This window comes from Chaetodon auriga, chromosome 21 (assembly GCF_051107435.1).
Source record: "Chaetodon auriga isolate fChaAug3 chromosome 21, fChaAug3.hap1, whole genome shotgun sequence".
Lineage (NCBI taxonomy): Eukaryota > Metazoa > Chordata > Actinopteri > Chaetodontiformes > Chaetodontidae > Chaetodon > Chaetodon auriga.
Window position 1 is genome coordinate 19,553,466 of NC_135094.1, and position 16,647 is coordinate 19,570,112.

Genomic DNA, 16,647 nt, shown 5'->3' on the forward strand with positions numbered 1-16,647 from the left:
TGACAGCAGTACAGCAGCACAGACTTTTCACTCTCTTTACTGTGGTGCTGTATGAGCTTGTCTCCATCTCTGATGCTGTCTCCACTTGATTTGAATATGGTGTCTATATATTATGATGCCTCCTTTATTCATGGACAGTTAAAAAGAAAAAAAAAAAAACAACAACATTTAAAGAACCTGAGATATCATCTATTTTATTCCACACAAAACCAGCCACTTGCTTTAGCCACAATGCAATCTAACCACCGACAGTTCAGTCAGAGATACAGGTGTGTTATGCTAAAGCTAATGTAGCCTGGTGCTGCTAGCCTGCAGCAGTGATGAGGAGCAGGCCACAGAGGTCTATAGCCCACGTGATGTGAAATTTGAGGCGATATGTTCACTGTTTCATAAAAGCATGACACTTCCACTTGTACATTTTGGGGACCTGAACAATTTCAGAAGCTGAGCCATAGCAAAAATGCCTAGAGGTGGCCATGGAAGCTATTTTTCCATGGCCACCATCACCAATTATGTGTTTTGCATCAAATCTCCTGAACCAAACATGATAACACCAAGGTAAGGCGTTGTCTACCCCTATATTTTTATGGTCAGTGATTACAACGATGCCATATACAACATCATTAAATGGTTCAGATGAATAGTAAAATGGTGAATTCAGTGACATTGTGAGAAGGAAACCACAGTATCCGAGAAGCATAGGCTGGACTTTATAACATCATGTTTGTTGCATGTTGTGTAGATTTTTAATGGCTTCATCCTTTTGTTCATTAACAATGAAAAACACAGAGCCTTTAAAGAGTAGAACAATATTCAATATGACCACAGCAACTTAGCTTAAAAAGTCAAAGACTTAATTCAATTTACTTCAAATATATTTCAGAAACACACCTGACTGTTTTTTTGTTATTGTTGTTGAACCTCTTTTCCACTGTCTCCTTCACAGTCTCCTCCACATTGACACAGAACTGTGTACTTTAAAGGAGGCTTTTTTTGCATTTACAATGCCCCACCAACCTTTCATGCAGCCACCACTTAAGACCTCAAGGATGAACTGGTTTGCCTGTGGAAGAGTTGACCACAATGGTCTCTAATCCAGTGTCTTTTGGAGATGGCATATTTGGTGCCACATGAAGTGCTTGTCCTCAGCAGTGTCCTTCTTGCTATGCTGCTCTTTTGAAGTGTCTCACCGTTTCATCCTCAGTTCTTTCTTTCTTTGTGAAAAACTTAGGACTAGCTTGATCAATGTTGATTTGGCTGCAGGAGCAAATGTAGAGGAGAATTGTGGAGTGCTCCACAATGGAAATGGCCTTCTCTGGAATGCTTCTTGGGGCCATTGACAGAGCCATATAGACATCTGTTGCCATGACATCAGCATTCTGGGTATCCCATGCTGTCTTCTTTCCCCTGGTTGTAAATACAAATAGTCACAGCCAGTGAAGGCTCCATGTCTTCACCGCCTGGAGGAAGGGTCTCCACTTCCTCGAATGATGGTCGTAGATGAAGACCTTTGGCATACGTTGTTCGGTATTTTATCTTGCTCATAATTCGTGTTAGTAGTTACTTTATGTAGCTCCAGTTCTATGAGTATGTGCATAGCCCTCTACCTGTGTGTTACTGCAGCCACAGTAAAGCAGTTTCACAGTGTTTTTACTAAAACATTTGTCAGGGTGTATTGTAAAAATCCATTTTGTGGCAGAATATGACTGTGACGAAAATGGTACACTGCCCAACCTGACTGGGACCACAACATCTGTGTGCACAGTGTGAAGGGTGATCCTTTTGAATCCTTTTCTTGTAGCATCTGTATCTGCCTCTTCATGTGTGAACGGGACAATCTGATCTTTTTATCGTGGGTTAAATTACAGAATTTAGGGTCTGCAAGTTGTTTGGTCGTCAATATTTATACGAGGTTGCTGGCCAGCAAGTGAAAGGGCTCTGTTTTGTTTTCGTCCACTCTCAGGAAGCCTTTCCAATTGGTTGGCATCTTGTTTTTTTCCATCCACACTAGTTCTTGTCCCATCTGTACCACTTCTGTCTTGGGTGGGACTTTAAGCTGTTATACTTCATAGCAGTCCCATACAACAACTACTCTATTGGCCCTTTCAAGTTTCTCTTTGATATAAAGTATGAAGATCTTACTGGAATCCTGGTTTCATCCTGGTCCATCTCCCATCACTGTAGCACTTATCTTGACCTATAGCCATTACTGAAAACACTTTATGACTTTGTGACTGTGAATTTCTTGGCCAGAAACCTTTCCCCACACCTGGATTGGTTTTGGAAAGACCCTCCATGTCTTTAAATGACCAGGTAACCAGCATGGATAATTTGTATGGTCAACCCTGAAGCACCATTAGGGCAAGCTTCATCATACTATCCACACACATATTGAAATCATCTTTACTTACCTCTCAGGCAGAATGCAACATTGTTACCATGGCGACAGTGGAATGACAGTTCATCAAGAGGTAAGGCTGCACTGAGAAGTATCATCTGGAATAAATGCTTCCCCCTTGACAATTCCAGCCCCAGAGGGGTAAAGGTGATATGAAATATCCTTGAAATTTCATTCTGCATCTTTACAGATGCTGCAATTTCACTGTAATCCTTGTCACCACGTTACTGCATTCAACAGGTAACTATTCACCTGAACAGTTTATGATGCTGTATCACTGTAATCACTGACAATCAAAACATGCAGTAGGGGTAGACATCCCCTATTCTGTGTTATCGCATTTGGTTCAGGAGATATGACACAAAATACACGATTCAGTTAGAAAGTGAAATGGTTGGCATGCGATGGTTTTGCAATGACTTAATTACTGAAAATGTTCAAGGCCTCAAACTGTACAAGTATACAATTTATGAGGCTTTAATGACAAAGTGAACATCATTTTCACACATCACCCAGACTGCCCACAATCTCACTTGTTTCTAACTCTACATCTCCAGACACTAAAGGCTTTATACTAGCGATGCCCCGATCAGAGGTCTGAAGAAACAACCATAAAAAGTCAATCTTGTTGATTTCTTATTCTGTCAACAACGTGCTTTTACTTATGCCTGGTTCAGACTACACAATTCTAGTCCAATATTGAGACGATTTTGTCATGGCCAATGAATTACCAGTGTTGTTTCCGATCGTGGACGACAACTGGGCGTCAGTTTGATTGGCAGTTGTTTCACCCGCCATCCCGATGACATCTGGTGCCGTGCATGATCGTGGAATAAGATGTGCTGTGATCGATCGGGGTCATACGTACAGTCTGACCAGTCACCTGGCCAAGACAACCTCAACTTCAACTTCAAACTTCAAAGAACTTTATTTATCCGTTAGGAACTTCACATGTGGAGGAGCAGCAGTACATACAATGAGTAAACAAACACACACACAGCCATACAACTCACACACACACACACACTGACACACACACACACACGCGCGCGCACACACACACACACACACACACACACAAACCGTCAGCACCACATCAGACATATGGCCTGTTAAATAAACACCTCCATATGGAGGAGACAAGTCTTTATGGCAGTGTGATAGTTGAATCTGACACAGTGACCATCATTTAAGACAAAAAAAATTGTGTAGTCTGAACCAGGCCTTAACCCCTTCAATCATCAGAGCAGTACTAAGACCTCTCATTGAGGAAGCCAACAAGTAGCTTACAGTCTAGAAGGCCAACTGAAAAACGCAACGTAATCCCCCCCCCAAGCACAGGCAGACAGGAGGACAGTGCTCGCCACAGAAGTGGGAAGTTGCAGTGAGGCAAAGCAGAATCCTGAAGTTTGCTTTTATGAATAAATAAAGTTAATACAATGAATAAATGAAAGACAGATAAATGACTGGTGTTATAAAAGCAGCCTCTTCCTAAATAAACATAGAAGAGGGGCTCTCAGCAGGCTAAGCTGTAGCTTTAGTGGAGTAACACTGTTAAACTCATATTCTCATGTATCTTAGCAGCTGCAGATCAAATCAGCTCTGCTTGTGTTTGGTATTAACAGGCTTAATGCTGAGTCTTGCTATGATGTGCTTGTGCTGGGGATTTCAGCCAAGTTGAGTAACAGCCAAATGGGCTTTGTTGTATAATTAAGCTGATCAGAATGAGATGCCAGTGGGACTTATTAACTGCTAACATGTCAGCGTTTAGGCGTCAGGGGGCGTCAGGCTTTACTGCTGTTCAACAGGCTGGGCACATATCCAGGGAGGCTCAGGGGAGGCATGTGAGCGGATGCTGTAGCCAAAGGTGGAAGGCAGTAACCACCTCTGATTAGTGAGTTTGAATGTTAAGTTAGTCATTTTTGTTTTGGGATACACCCATGGAACTACAGTGCGCTGAGCTGAAGTAAACAGTGTGTTGGTGTACATGTATTGTAGCCTGAGGGGAATTGAATGTACTGTGCACCGATTTAAATGTCTGGCCACCTCTGTACTTTTAACTTAATATGTGGGCTTGTGTGTCTGGTGCGTATGTCTATATCTGTTTTTCAGCAAAGTAACAGCGTCTTGCCATCAGATTAGCAGCACTTGTGTAGGGCAATCTACGGCAGACAACAGCCAACATGAGCCCCACATGCAAGGCTTTACAGTTTGTTGTTTTTTTAAACACTGTATAAGTGTTTTTTTTCTTGTAAAGGTGAAGAAATAATTAGCTAGTAAATATGTTAAGAAGAAGAAAACACCACAACATTTTGACAGCACTCAAAACCAACAAAAAACACATCAAAACTGTTAACTGAAAATCAACTAAAGCTGTGATGGAGGTACCAATACAATAATGTACAAACATCTTCCTTCAGTAAAAATATCAAAGCAAAAGTATTCGTTTAGCAGTCACATGTCTCCTGCGACTCTGTGATTCTATCCATTATCAGATTGTTAATACTGACGCATCAATGTGTAAGGAGCATTTCACTGTTGGAGCTGCTGAAGGTGGAGCTAGTTTAAACTATATGTAGTTAGCTTGTTTAGCCCAGTGGTTCCAAGTGCAAGGGCCCAGCCCATTCAAAGAGTTACCAGTAAATCTGAGGGGTCATCAGATGATTAATGGCAGAGGGATGAAGAAAAAACATTCTGAAAAGCGTTATAACAGCAGCTTATAACATTGACTCATTTTCCACAGAATGGCTGCTCTCATTTGTTTAATGGCTAAACTGCCAGCTGGTGATGAAATGTAAACTGTAGAAAGCCTTAAATTGAAGTGTGACATCATCATGTCTGCATTTTGCACTCGCACTGATCACCCACAGAATGACATGTTGTTATCATAGAGCATACGACTGTAACCTGCTGTGGCGTTGTCTTATTGTCTTCAACATGCTGTGTGGAATATCGCCAACTTGACCAGGACACCCACAGTCTGCTCTTGGCTCATTATCAACCATTTTGAAAGGGGCTGCATTTCCTCCCCTTCTGTAGACTTGCTTTGGAAAACAACAGTGAGTTTGTGCAATCCACAGGCACTGCAGCTGCAGTAAGGAACGTCTTAGATTTTTAGCTCCCCCCAGTGGCCGATACATGTAAATACATCTACCACCTCTATTTGCATGCAGTTCAGAAGTGGACATTGAGTAATTGGCAGCTTTGTCATATAAATTGCACAGATGAACTGTGAGCCATTCCTACCTTAGAGAAAGTATTCATCTGCTCTTTGTTCCAGAGTATCTGCAGCATGCTGGCACATATTGGACAACAGGCTCCTAGAAAGAGGTCAGAGGTCATGGATTATGTTAATACAACCTGCAGAAATGTGATTTACATGTCATAAGGAAAGACACATCGAGTGAGGTAAACATTGTCTGACATTCACTACAAAAACCCTCAAAATCAGCAGTACACTCACCAGGTGGGGTGACAGGCTGGCAACCTGGAGTGGAAAGAGGTGGACAGGGAATCACATTGCACGCACAGTCAGATGGCACGTCAGACACGGCCCCAACAGTGTGACAGGGGCCCTCATAGTCCACAGCCACGCGGTCAGAGAAGGCGTCACATACTGTGTTGTAGGTCTCCCCATTATGACCGCAAACCTGCTGAGGCTTCCTACAGGCATCCTGAGCACAGAACACAAGCAAATGTATATACAAGCATATTTACACACTCACACGCACACACATGCACGCACGCACGCACACACACACACACACACACACACACACACACACACACACACACACACACACGCACACAGACACGCACACTCCATATGTAATATATATAAAATGCCTACAAATGTATATATGTGTTTTTAAAATTCACATCACCTATTTACATTATCGGAATTACTGGGGCTTCATCTTGCAAATGGCCAATGTGACAATGAGCAGGGTGCTGTGTACTGTATATAGACATCACATTGTGTGCAACAGTTTGCGAACACTATACTGTAGTTGTAAAGATACCTTGCTTTGGACCAAACAGACCAGAATATCAACTGAAAAATGACTAATTCCTGTACACATTTGGACTCACGACAAGAATAAACCTACTTATGTGATTTAGACCTTTTCCCTTCAGTGGGTCCATTAGGTTAATTCTTTTGCTGTCTGTCTGTGACCGCTCTGCCCTCTCCCTCATCCTGTGCTGACTCTGAAAGTAACAGCTAAGAGGATAATTAGGCCTTGATGGAGGACTGTTAAGTGCTATTTAGTTTTAACAACACTGAATGCTGGACATGGTTTTGCTCCCAGGTCAGTACTGCACAGATGCATGAACAAACAGCAAAGCAACAGCAAGAGCAAGCTGTGCAATATGTGCAACTGGTGTTTCATAAAATGAAGATGGCAGCCCCTGAGCCCCACTGCCTTCTGCTCTCCTGTGTAACATACCTGGCAGTGGCCCATATAGGCCAGGGTTTTCCCAGCCTGATGCAGGTGACACAGAGTGGGGTGGACCAGGCCGTCAGTATCACAGGCTGGCTCCACACTGTTCTTATCACAGGCTGACAGCCGGCCAACACACTCATACTGGGGGCAGTCTGACACGTCACTCAGACACACACGAGGCTTTGGGATGCACCTGGAAACACACACAATATTCCTTTATTCATCTTCACTGCTGTCCTTCCTTAAGTGAGGAGAGTTGAGAGAGAGCTGAGAAGCTTCACATTACTAACATCATGAAAATACCATGTGCATTAAATTCACACACACATACCCACAATACACATTCACACAATGAGGGAGGTAAACAACACAGAGCAGCAATAAAAGAACAAAGCACAATGAACAAACTTCTTCATCTAAACATACAAAGAAACCTCGCTCTATCACCACTGCAACCACCAAGTCTCTGCACGTCGTATTTCCACGCATTAGAGTGAGTTTGTTCAATCTTTGAACAGACAGCCAGGAAAAGAGTTCATGAACGTTGACGCTGTAGGATAACAGACGTCATCATGGGAGTGTGAGGGAAGGCGGTAAATCTGTTTGTGTGTGTGTTGCAGTTTTATTGCCTCCCATAGGAGAAAACTGTCTGAGATTAAAGGAACTGCGGCATCAAACCAGACATTACAATAAAAACACATTAAATAGGAACACGTGTGCAAACATTAGCCTGAGATAAAACGACCGGGAAAATTAGTCACAAGCCATTCACACTGTAAAAAAAAAAAAAAAAAGAAAAAAAAAAAAAGGTGTCTGTGTGTGTCAACAATTTGTTGACACACTGAAGCTGTATCCAATGCAGCTTCTTAGTGCCACAGCAGAATACAACGCGACTGCAGTGTTAAGATACTGCCAATGAAACTCCCACTAAAGGCATCCTGTGGAGTTGCTGACCACTAGTGGCGCTTTGTAGCAATGTTTGTGTGAGTGCGCAGACACAAGGACACACATACATGCATACACAAGCAAGGAGAGGCAAAGAAAGTCAATGGAGAACAAACTGTACAGGTAATGCATTAAACATGTTTGTAAGGGATATACACAATATGTCTGGATGACAAACAATGAACGTAAACTGAAAAAAAATGCAGAACCGATTGGAATTAATTAGTGAATGAAAACTGTTTCTGAAGAGAGAAACTGAGCAGCAGAGTGGTGAGTATGACATAACTGTTCTTCTACTGATGGAATTAGTGCTGTGGAAATGTACATTACATTCACTGAGTGTTATCAAGGTGACGAATAAACATGAAGGAAGTACTGAGTTTGCATGAACAGCAAACTGCAGATCACATCAGAAAACAGGGAGAAGTCTTTCTAATGATGTAAAGAATGAAGTGTGACGTGTACATTTTAGATTCTTACATGATTTTTTTTTTCATCTTTGTTTTTCACACCAGTCTTTCAGCACAGCCTGAAGATCCTGCTTTTCACTACACTCATTAGTTGTGTATGTGATGAAGGTCTGGTACAGGTTTGTTGATAAAAGCTTGTTTCAAATACCAGCCTCTCTGAAGTTGAGCTAAAGAGAGAATCAAGAATTAAACTGCCATTGGTGTTTGAATATGTTAAGCTGTCTTTTCAGATTTGTGTTCCTGTCAGTGTGGAAAACCCTCCAAAACATCATTTAAACCATTGGTCGAGGGTCAAAGCTTATGGGTGCATATGGGTGTAATGATGATCTGTCGATGAAATGGAATAACAGACCCCATACCAATAAGGGCCTTGTACCCCCACTTACCACAACCACAGCCACTGGGAACATAACCTGGCTGTCAGTCAGATGGAGGGAGACAGAGTAGGGAAAGAAAGGAAGGGAAAATGTTCTTCCTTAGTGTCTATGAGCTGCTGTTCATTGTTACCAGCAGCTACACTGAATCTACAGCTGAACATACCTCTGGTTTCTCGGGCAGGGTTTGTTGGCGCAGACGTTGATGTGGCCGCACAAGCCAAAGAAAAACTGATGGTCCTTGAATCCCATACAGCGAGCAACACAGGCACTGGGGTAGGTCCGCCCATTAGAGGCACACACTGGAACGAAGCGGTAAGGACAACTACAGGGAAGACCTGGAGGAGGACAGGGGAAGGCAGGGAGGGAGATGACAACCAGTATGAAAGAAAGTATTCACAGCATCAATTGTAATGGAAGGAACACATGGGAGAGGATGACTGGGGTACAGTACAGGCCTCTGTCTGATATTTCAGATTTGATTAGTGATCTAACGAGAGATAAAATGTCAACCAATCAGAGCAAAGGTTGGATTAACAATGGGGCAGTCATTTTCCAATATAGCTAGATATCTATTTTTTTCTATATCTATTGATTTCACAAATTAACCAATTACTGCTTCAGTGCAAAGTCTTATTTAACACCCTGCGTGCATCTGCAAAATCACACACTGTACGTATGCTCCTGATTAGTAAAACTGTTTCTGTCAGTAACGTAATCTAATGTTCTTGGAGGACACTGATTTCTGGACTAAATTCGCCTACAGTCTACTGAGAACAGCTGGGACGAACTAAAAATGCGCAGGCAGCACTGTGACATTTCTATCTGTCAGCTATCTGTCCTGTAACTATCTGAAGGAACGAGTAAGGTCCAGGATTAATGCTGATGATCAACCACCTCAATCTTCCTTTAGATGTTCCCCACAGAGCTATCACAGTGTTACAGTGACTTCCCCACTCAGTAACTGTTCGCCTTGAATATCCCAAATGCAGACAATAGAAAAGCAGGTTCCAGTGAGTAAGCTTTATGCATGATTTAGCTGGGATGACAAAATCAAACCCTTTCCAGACCATGACCCTGTTGAAAGACAGGTGCATACATCGCATGTGACAAACAAACGGGCACGCATACACACGGACGGACCAGTAAAGTGTCGCCGGTCCTCGTCGGTGCTGTCGAAGCTGAGACATTCTCTTGTGGAGCAGATGGTGTCACCGGCAAAGCAGGAACAGGTGTGACATTCAATCGTGAAAGACGTCCCATGGCCTGGCAGTAACAAACAACACGCACATGAGACAACAGAACAATGAAGAATATATGACTGGATGTTTAGGATGTAATCATTTACAGTGAAATGGAGATATGGAAACAGGGCTGAAACATTGTTTCAGGGATTTAGGTGATTTAGCTACTATAAACTATTGCTAGTGGGGGAATACAGTTTGATAGTAATGATTTCTATGGCTGAGGCCTTAAAGTCGATGATTCCAGTCATCATTCAAGCAGACCTTGAGTCGACTCGCTTTTTGTCAGTCCGATCATTGCATTTTCTTGGAGCTGCATCATTGTAGAAAGAGCAATGCAGCATGGCAGGCTGTAAACTTTACAAAGCCAGTCTTGTCTCAAGACGACTCCACCACACAACTGTGCAGGAAGTAGACAAGAGTGATGGAAACAGAGGGCGGGGCAGGACAGTGTGATTCATGTCTGTTGGCTGCTCTGACGCTCTCTGCTGTCTGACTGTCAATGACAGTCGGCTAAATTACTTTTGAACCAGATGCTGGTGCAACCTCTGCTACTGCTATGCACTGTGACTGAGTGTTTGGCTGACAGCGATCAGTGATGACGTATGTTGAATCATGAGTTTATATAGTTTTTTTATAAAAAATAAAAAGGATCTCAAAATGTGATGACGCCCAGCCTCAGTATGAATGAGATATCTCATGGACTATTAGTATTTCACATATTGTTACTGGTGTCAATAAAGAGTGTACTCATGCTTATACAAGAACAGTGATTTATTATTCCCATTGCAGTCCTGCTGACTGCACTTCTTTTCTCTTACACGAAGAATTCATCCATTTAAAATCATGAATGAGCCTCAGAGTTGCACCCAGAGAACACAAACTCTCTCATCAGTTCTTATGTTCCACCAGAGAAAGCCAGCTTTTTTAAAATCTTCTCATATAGATGACTTCATAGCATTTGGGTTTGTGATGAAGAGGAAAATAATTAATGCATTAAGTAAACAGGATGTAAATAAAGGCTCTGTTTTATATGTTCTCTGGCAGACACACACTTAATGCTTTTATTGCTTGCGTGGTCAACAACAAAGGGCTTTAATAAATATGTTGTTTTCTTATTTGTAGATGTTGGATGATCGACTTTAAGGCAACCAAAACCCGATTTGGACAAAACATTAACATTAAATTCACTTTTATCTGCGATTCATCTGCCAGAGTTTTACAGTTTCAGCTTGATTCCCTCACTACGATCTCTCTATCAGTGAGAGAAGAAAGCAATTGATAAAAATGAAGCTACAAAGCTCAGACCAATAACAAGCAGCATCAAGGTTTCACTTCTAAAGATACATACACAAGATACATACACAGACTAAACACAACACTCCCCACTGAAAAGGTTTTAAAATGATGGACACTGTTTATAATAGAAAACAATGTACAATGCAGAGAGTTGGTTGAGTTGTAATCTGGTAGTTTGATAGAAATCTTAATATGTCTAATCGAATATTTGATGTGAATCTTAATATATGCTAATACCTGCTGAAGACATTGCTGCGTCTTAATCTCCGCAATTCATTCAACAACTGTTTCTCACTATCTGCTACCACCTACTGTGATGTGTGCTGGTGGAAAATTATGTGGTGAAAACAAGCTAAAGAAAGTTTCGCAGCAAAGCACAAATATGCTCCTCACAACAGGTTTTACCTTGCTGTCAACAGTCAACAATATGACCGCAAAGCATTCGAATTCAAAAGACTGAATTAAGAGGAGTGCATAATGGCAAAGCTGTGATATGTCTATTCCTGCTGTGAGGCAACGGAACATCAAATTGCCAGACTTCTGAGTGGAGTTTGGCTCCATACAAAACAGAACAGCGTGTGTCCAATTCACACCAAGCATCTGTCTTCAATAAGAGCAGAACGCTGGACTGCTTCAAAGGGCAGGCGAAAACAAACATAAAAGCACAAAGCCAGAAGAACAAACCTGTGAAGAACCTGAGTCTGGGGGTGGGGGGGTTGAACAGAGAGACAGGGGAAACAAACAAGCGTGTTTGTCCTGGTAAACAAAGATTATTATTAATGATGACTAATTATTTGTAATCAATGTGTACTGATTGCAAAGTTCTTCACTCTGGTGCCCCCCAGTGGAACTTTCAAAATTGACTTTCACGTTAATTTTAGTTAGTACAGGATTCTGCTGCCAATTATATTGCTACTTCAAATGTAAACAATCTGAGATTGCAGCTGCAGTGCTGTGTAATTAAAAATGTACTGAAGATGATGAAAATGAGTATGGTGCAATAAATGCTAAGTTGTTTTGTGTGAGGTATTCAGAAAGTGGCTTGTGCTTCTCAGTTTCCGTGCAGATTTTCAGCCCACATTCCAAAAGATGGCGTGCTATTGGTCAACAGCATGAATCTGCATGACAAATTTGAACTCTCTGTAAAAGATCCCTGTGGATGCACTTTGCCCCATGAATGAATCCACTGATCATGGAGATTCATGAATTGATATTGTTATGAAATATTGCTGACCAAACCTTACCTAGTGACATAAAAACAGAGCTGAACTAAATATATGACTTATATATGTCCTTTAAGGACCTATGGAAACTCTTTGCACATGCACACAGAGGAGGGAGGTCTTACTCTTCCTCTGTCCTCCTACAATGCAGGGCTTGTTGGTGTCCACACAGGGCATCTCCACACAGTTCTCCAGACGCCCACTGGGACCACAGCTGCAAACCTCGTAACACCCAGCAGGACCAGTGCGAGTCGGGACCTGGATACGAGCGTCCTGCTGCACCAGGAACTCTGAGGCCTCGCCCAGTTTACAGCCTGAAGACAGACACATACAAACACGCTCACACACAGTTTTTAGACTCTAGAGAAAGCACAGTTAAGGCATGAAGTGCAGCAGTGGTTGGTCATACCTGGCACACAGATGTATGGCTGACAGTTGAGTTCGTCAAGGCAGCCTCTCCTGTTGACCTGGCACAAGTGGTTGGTGGGGCAGGGGTTGGGGTTGCATGGATGGATGACCTCCTCAATGATTTTGTTGCCTAGGGAACTGGGGGCTGGAGGGTGTATGAAGGGGTTGGCGTGTAGGTGAGCAGTGGATATGGAAATGTGAAACAGGGTTTAGCATGGCTACTAGATAAGGTGACAATGTGAACATGTGCAGTCATTGTATTGGTTGGAGGAAAACACCCTTAACTTAACTGTTTCCTCCTATATAAATACTTTTAATCAATCAGGCAGCAGCCAAGACATGATAGATGACTGCAACAGTGTCACAGGATGGCACACCTGATGAGTCTGCTGATAACTTGATGTTACAAAGTTTAAAAAACACGTGTTCATTATTTCTCTAAATGTATTATGCTGACTGTTTTACATTTGTTGAAGGCTATTTGTTTAGGAATCAAAACACAGAGTTTAGGACCTTCAAATCTGACTGCACTTTCTTGTGATTAGCTCAACAATAACCTTGTTCTCTAAGCCCACTGTTTTGGTTTTAAGGCACATTCACTGCATAGTTTTGTCTCAGCACTCTCATCAACAGCAGGCAGCTGCTTTAAGCAAATAAACTCACTGTAACACTACCTGCCCAGCATCAAGCAACAGACAGACGCAGTGTGCTAACAGGCTGCCGATTACTGGTTTTAAACTTATCAGGGTGCTTGAAACACAACTCCAATGGAACACTGTTGTTGCTCTGTGCGTGCTGAATGCATCAATATCCAAATGCTGGCTAAAACGTTAGCCGTATCAGCCTCATGAGATGATATAATGTCAGTGCTGTCAGCTTCTGAACTTCTGTGTTCCTCTGCTCCCTGGTGGCCACAAATTGATTTGCTAGCAGATTTGGAGTGAAGCAGTATGGAAAGGTTTCTTTCTGTTATCTTGTTTCTATCTGTATTCTTGTTGGCATTTCCACGTGTAACTGAACTCCTCTGCATCGCACTACAGGAAAGAGCGACCGCTGCTCAACACTGAACACTGAAGGTTCAAAAACATTCCAGGTCCCCTTGAGGAATATATACTTTTGGTTGTGACTCACTGAGGTATCTGTGGAGGGGAATGCAGCGTTCAGGGTCATCAATAGGCGAAAGAAGCTCACAGATCCTCTCTGGAGTTTGTCCTTCATGGAAACGTTTCCTGTCCCCACACTGGGTTAGGATGTCCACACAATCTGACCTGCGATACAGATAAGAGATGACATGACGCTAAAAAGCCTGCTTGAAAAAAACCTAGAAGAGTCAATCAACTTAAAGTGTTCACGTGTAACTTCTATGTCAACAAGTGTAGAATTTTGGAGGGTGTAAGCGAGGCTGGGTGCAGAGTGAGAGGCTCTGCCAACACACACAGCCTGAAGCTGGACAATGTGTGATGTTGAAATGTTACCCAAGACAAGTGGGGGATTAAAAGCTGAGGGGAAGGTTGTATCTGACAAATGAGTGAACAAGACATATGTATTACACACACACACACACTCCAGACATGACACGGCAGATTCTGAGAGAACGACAGCGCCTCCACCTGTCTATCAAACCCCAAGTACATGTGTTTATGTTCTTATCACTCATAGCTGACTGCACAGACCAACAAAAGAGTCAGGAGAAGAGGGAAAAGATAATAAAGAGAAAGCTGAATTGTCCTGAACTGTCCCCACAGCAGCAGTTCAGGTTTCTAGCCTGCTTTTAGATGTACACATACTGTATGCACAATAAAGAATTTAGGGATACGTCCTTGTACTTAGAAACATTTGACAAACATAGAAATTTGTTTACCCAGTTGCATAAAAACTCTAAAAAGGGGCTGCTGTCAGTTCTAGTAACAGCCATGCTAATGCATCAGTTTGTATCCTGCTGATCTGAGGTCAGATCTTGACCTGCGGTTTATTGTAGCTACAGATAATCGTTTAAGGTGGTAGGTACTGGTGACTGCAGTGGTGTCCAGACTTTATCTATTATGCTCAGTGAGTTTCTTGAAAAACAGTAGGCTGTATTATTACTATAATTATTACTGCGGTGGGGGTTTTTACCCACATATAGCCTCTGGATGGGATTAAAATCATCGACCAGAGCAGATGATGTTAAAAGCTAGCCTGAATGGGGTTTATGTTGTTTTGCCGTCTGAGTATGTCTTGCTAACTTGAATATTGATAACTTGGACATTCAGCATCAGAGTACTTTTATTTCTATCTTTATTTTCTTTCCTCAAGTGATTTAGATTCACTGACTCTATAAGAGCATTAATGATGGTCTGAATCTGAAAAACATTTGTATTGATTATAGGTCAACTTTACTCTCACTCCACATTTTTCCTCCTGGTCATGTGCGACCCTGTAACTACCTACTACTGGGTAACAACTTGATACTTGAAAGATGGTAATAGACATACTTGCATATGACACTGCCTCTGGACTTGCTGTGACAGGGTTTGATCTGCAGGGAACAGGCCACGGCCTTCCACATGTCTGGCAGACACTTCCTGATGTCCAGCACAGGTATATTCATGAAAGGCATCTTGATCGTCCCATTGGACCACAGCTTAATGTCGTTCATGGCTCCCTGGTCTGACTGGACATTACAGCTGCGGAACAGCTCTGTTGGCCTGTGGACAGAGACAAGAACTGGAAGTGAAATAAAAGTTGTTTTGTACCTAAAAAGTAAACATTTCGAAATTATTTTTAAAAAAGTGTGCTCAGAACAAAAGCAACCAACATGTGGTCAGTTTCTAAACACGAGCAATCAGATGATTGCAGGACAAGGTGTGCTGTAGCTTTAGCCTTATAGCATCTGCTCTGCAGCCCTTACAGAGGGAGCTCAACTCCCTCTGGGTAATGCGAGGACTGTTTTCCCTTCCACTGTACCAGGAAGTGTCTTTGATGTCTGATTGGTGGGTTTGGTCTCAAGTGAGTCAGCTAATTGGTGGTTTAAAAGGAGAAGGTTCCAGGCAGAAGGTCTGGGTGTGGTTCCATCATTCCGTTTGCTGTTGATGAGTGGATGCTTTATTTACCTTGAAGCAACTGTGTGTGAGTGTGTGAGTGAGTGTGTGTGTGTAAAACCATGTATCCTTGACTTGATTTAACCCCATGGTCATATCAGTGGACAGCAGTGGTTTTGTGTGAAACCAAAAGTAAATTTGTCAACCAGCTTATTCTTATTAAGAGCAACTTAATCAAGGCTGCAGCAGTGCATACAATAATGGTTCTTCATTTATGTTTCAATAAAGTTGTGTAAAACTTGAAATGAGATGCAAATGAAATGAGTCCATAGGCTCATCGGCTTGAGAACACTTCGGAAAACTGCTGCTACAATGTTTGGCTCCACAGCCCTTTCGCACTTTGCACTGCTACAAATACAAGAACCAAAACAGCAGGTGCACTTGGTGACGTACACAGTCTGTGTGCACGAGACAGAATGCTTTGTGCTTGTCATTGACCTTGTGTGATTAAAGAGGGGGATCAGGGAGGTCATGAACACAGCCAGCTATGATGCCAGGCTCTGCATCCTGCCTTCTACTGTAGCTGTTGGGTGCAGGTAAAATCACTTTTGCACAATACATCCTACAAACATGTTCGTGTCTAGAATAAGAAGCCTCCTGATATTCATGATTTTATGTCTATTTAAAGGCAACTTCCAGGCATGACATCACCAATAAGCACCATTACCACAGTCTCTGTGAGCCCAAGCCTATGGGTCCTCTGAAGCAGTGGTTCCCAACCCTTTTCTATCATAGAGTAAACTGACCACCCCTGGCTTAGT

General features: G+C 42.4%; 1 protein-coding gene across 1 annotated transcript in view; it reads right to left on the bottom strand.

Moving 5' to 3' along the window:
- reck (reversion-inducing-cysteine-rich protein with kazal motifs) overlaps positions 1-16,647 on the bottom strand; it is a 75,468-nt gene that overhangs the window by 12,497 nt on the left and 46,324 nt on the right. The window contains exons 11-19 of the mRNA XM_076721360.1: positions 15,281-15,493; positions 13,938-14,074; positions 12,808-12,951; positions 12,524-12,712; positions 9,776-9,898; positions 8,799-8,970; positions 6,847-7,036; positions 5,862-6,072; positions 5,645-5,718 (exon numbers count right to left, since the gene is read on the bottom strand). Of these exons, the coding sequence (XP_076577475.1) occupies positions 5,645-5,718; positions 5,862-6,072; positions 6,847-7,036; positions 8,799-8,970; positions 9,776-9,898; positions 12,524-12,712; positions 12,808-12,951; positions 13,938-14,074; positions 15,281-15,493 (1,453 nt within the window). The remainder of the gene's footprint in view (positions 1-5,644; positions 5,719-5,861; positions 6,073-6,846; positions 7,037-8,798; positions 8,971-9,775; positions 9,899-12,523; positions 12,713-12,807; positions 12,952-13,937; positions 14,075-15,280; positions 15,494-16,647) is intronic.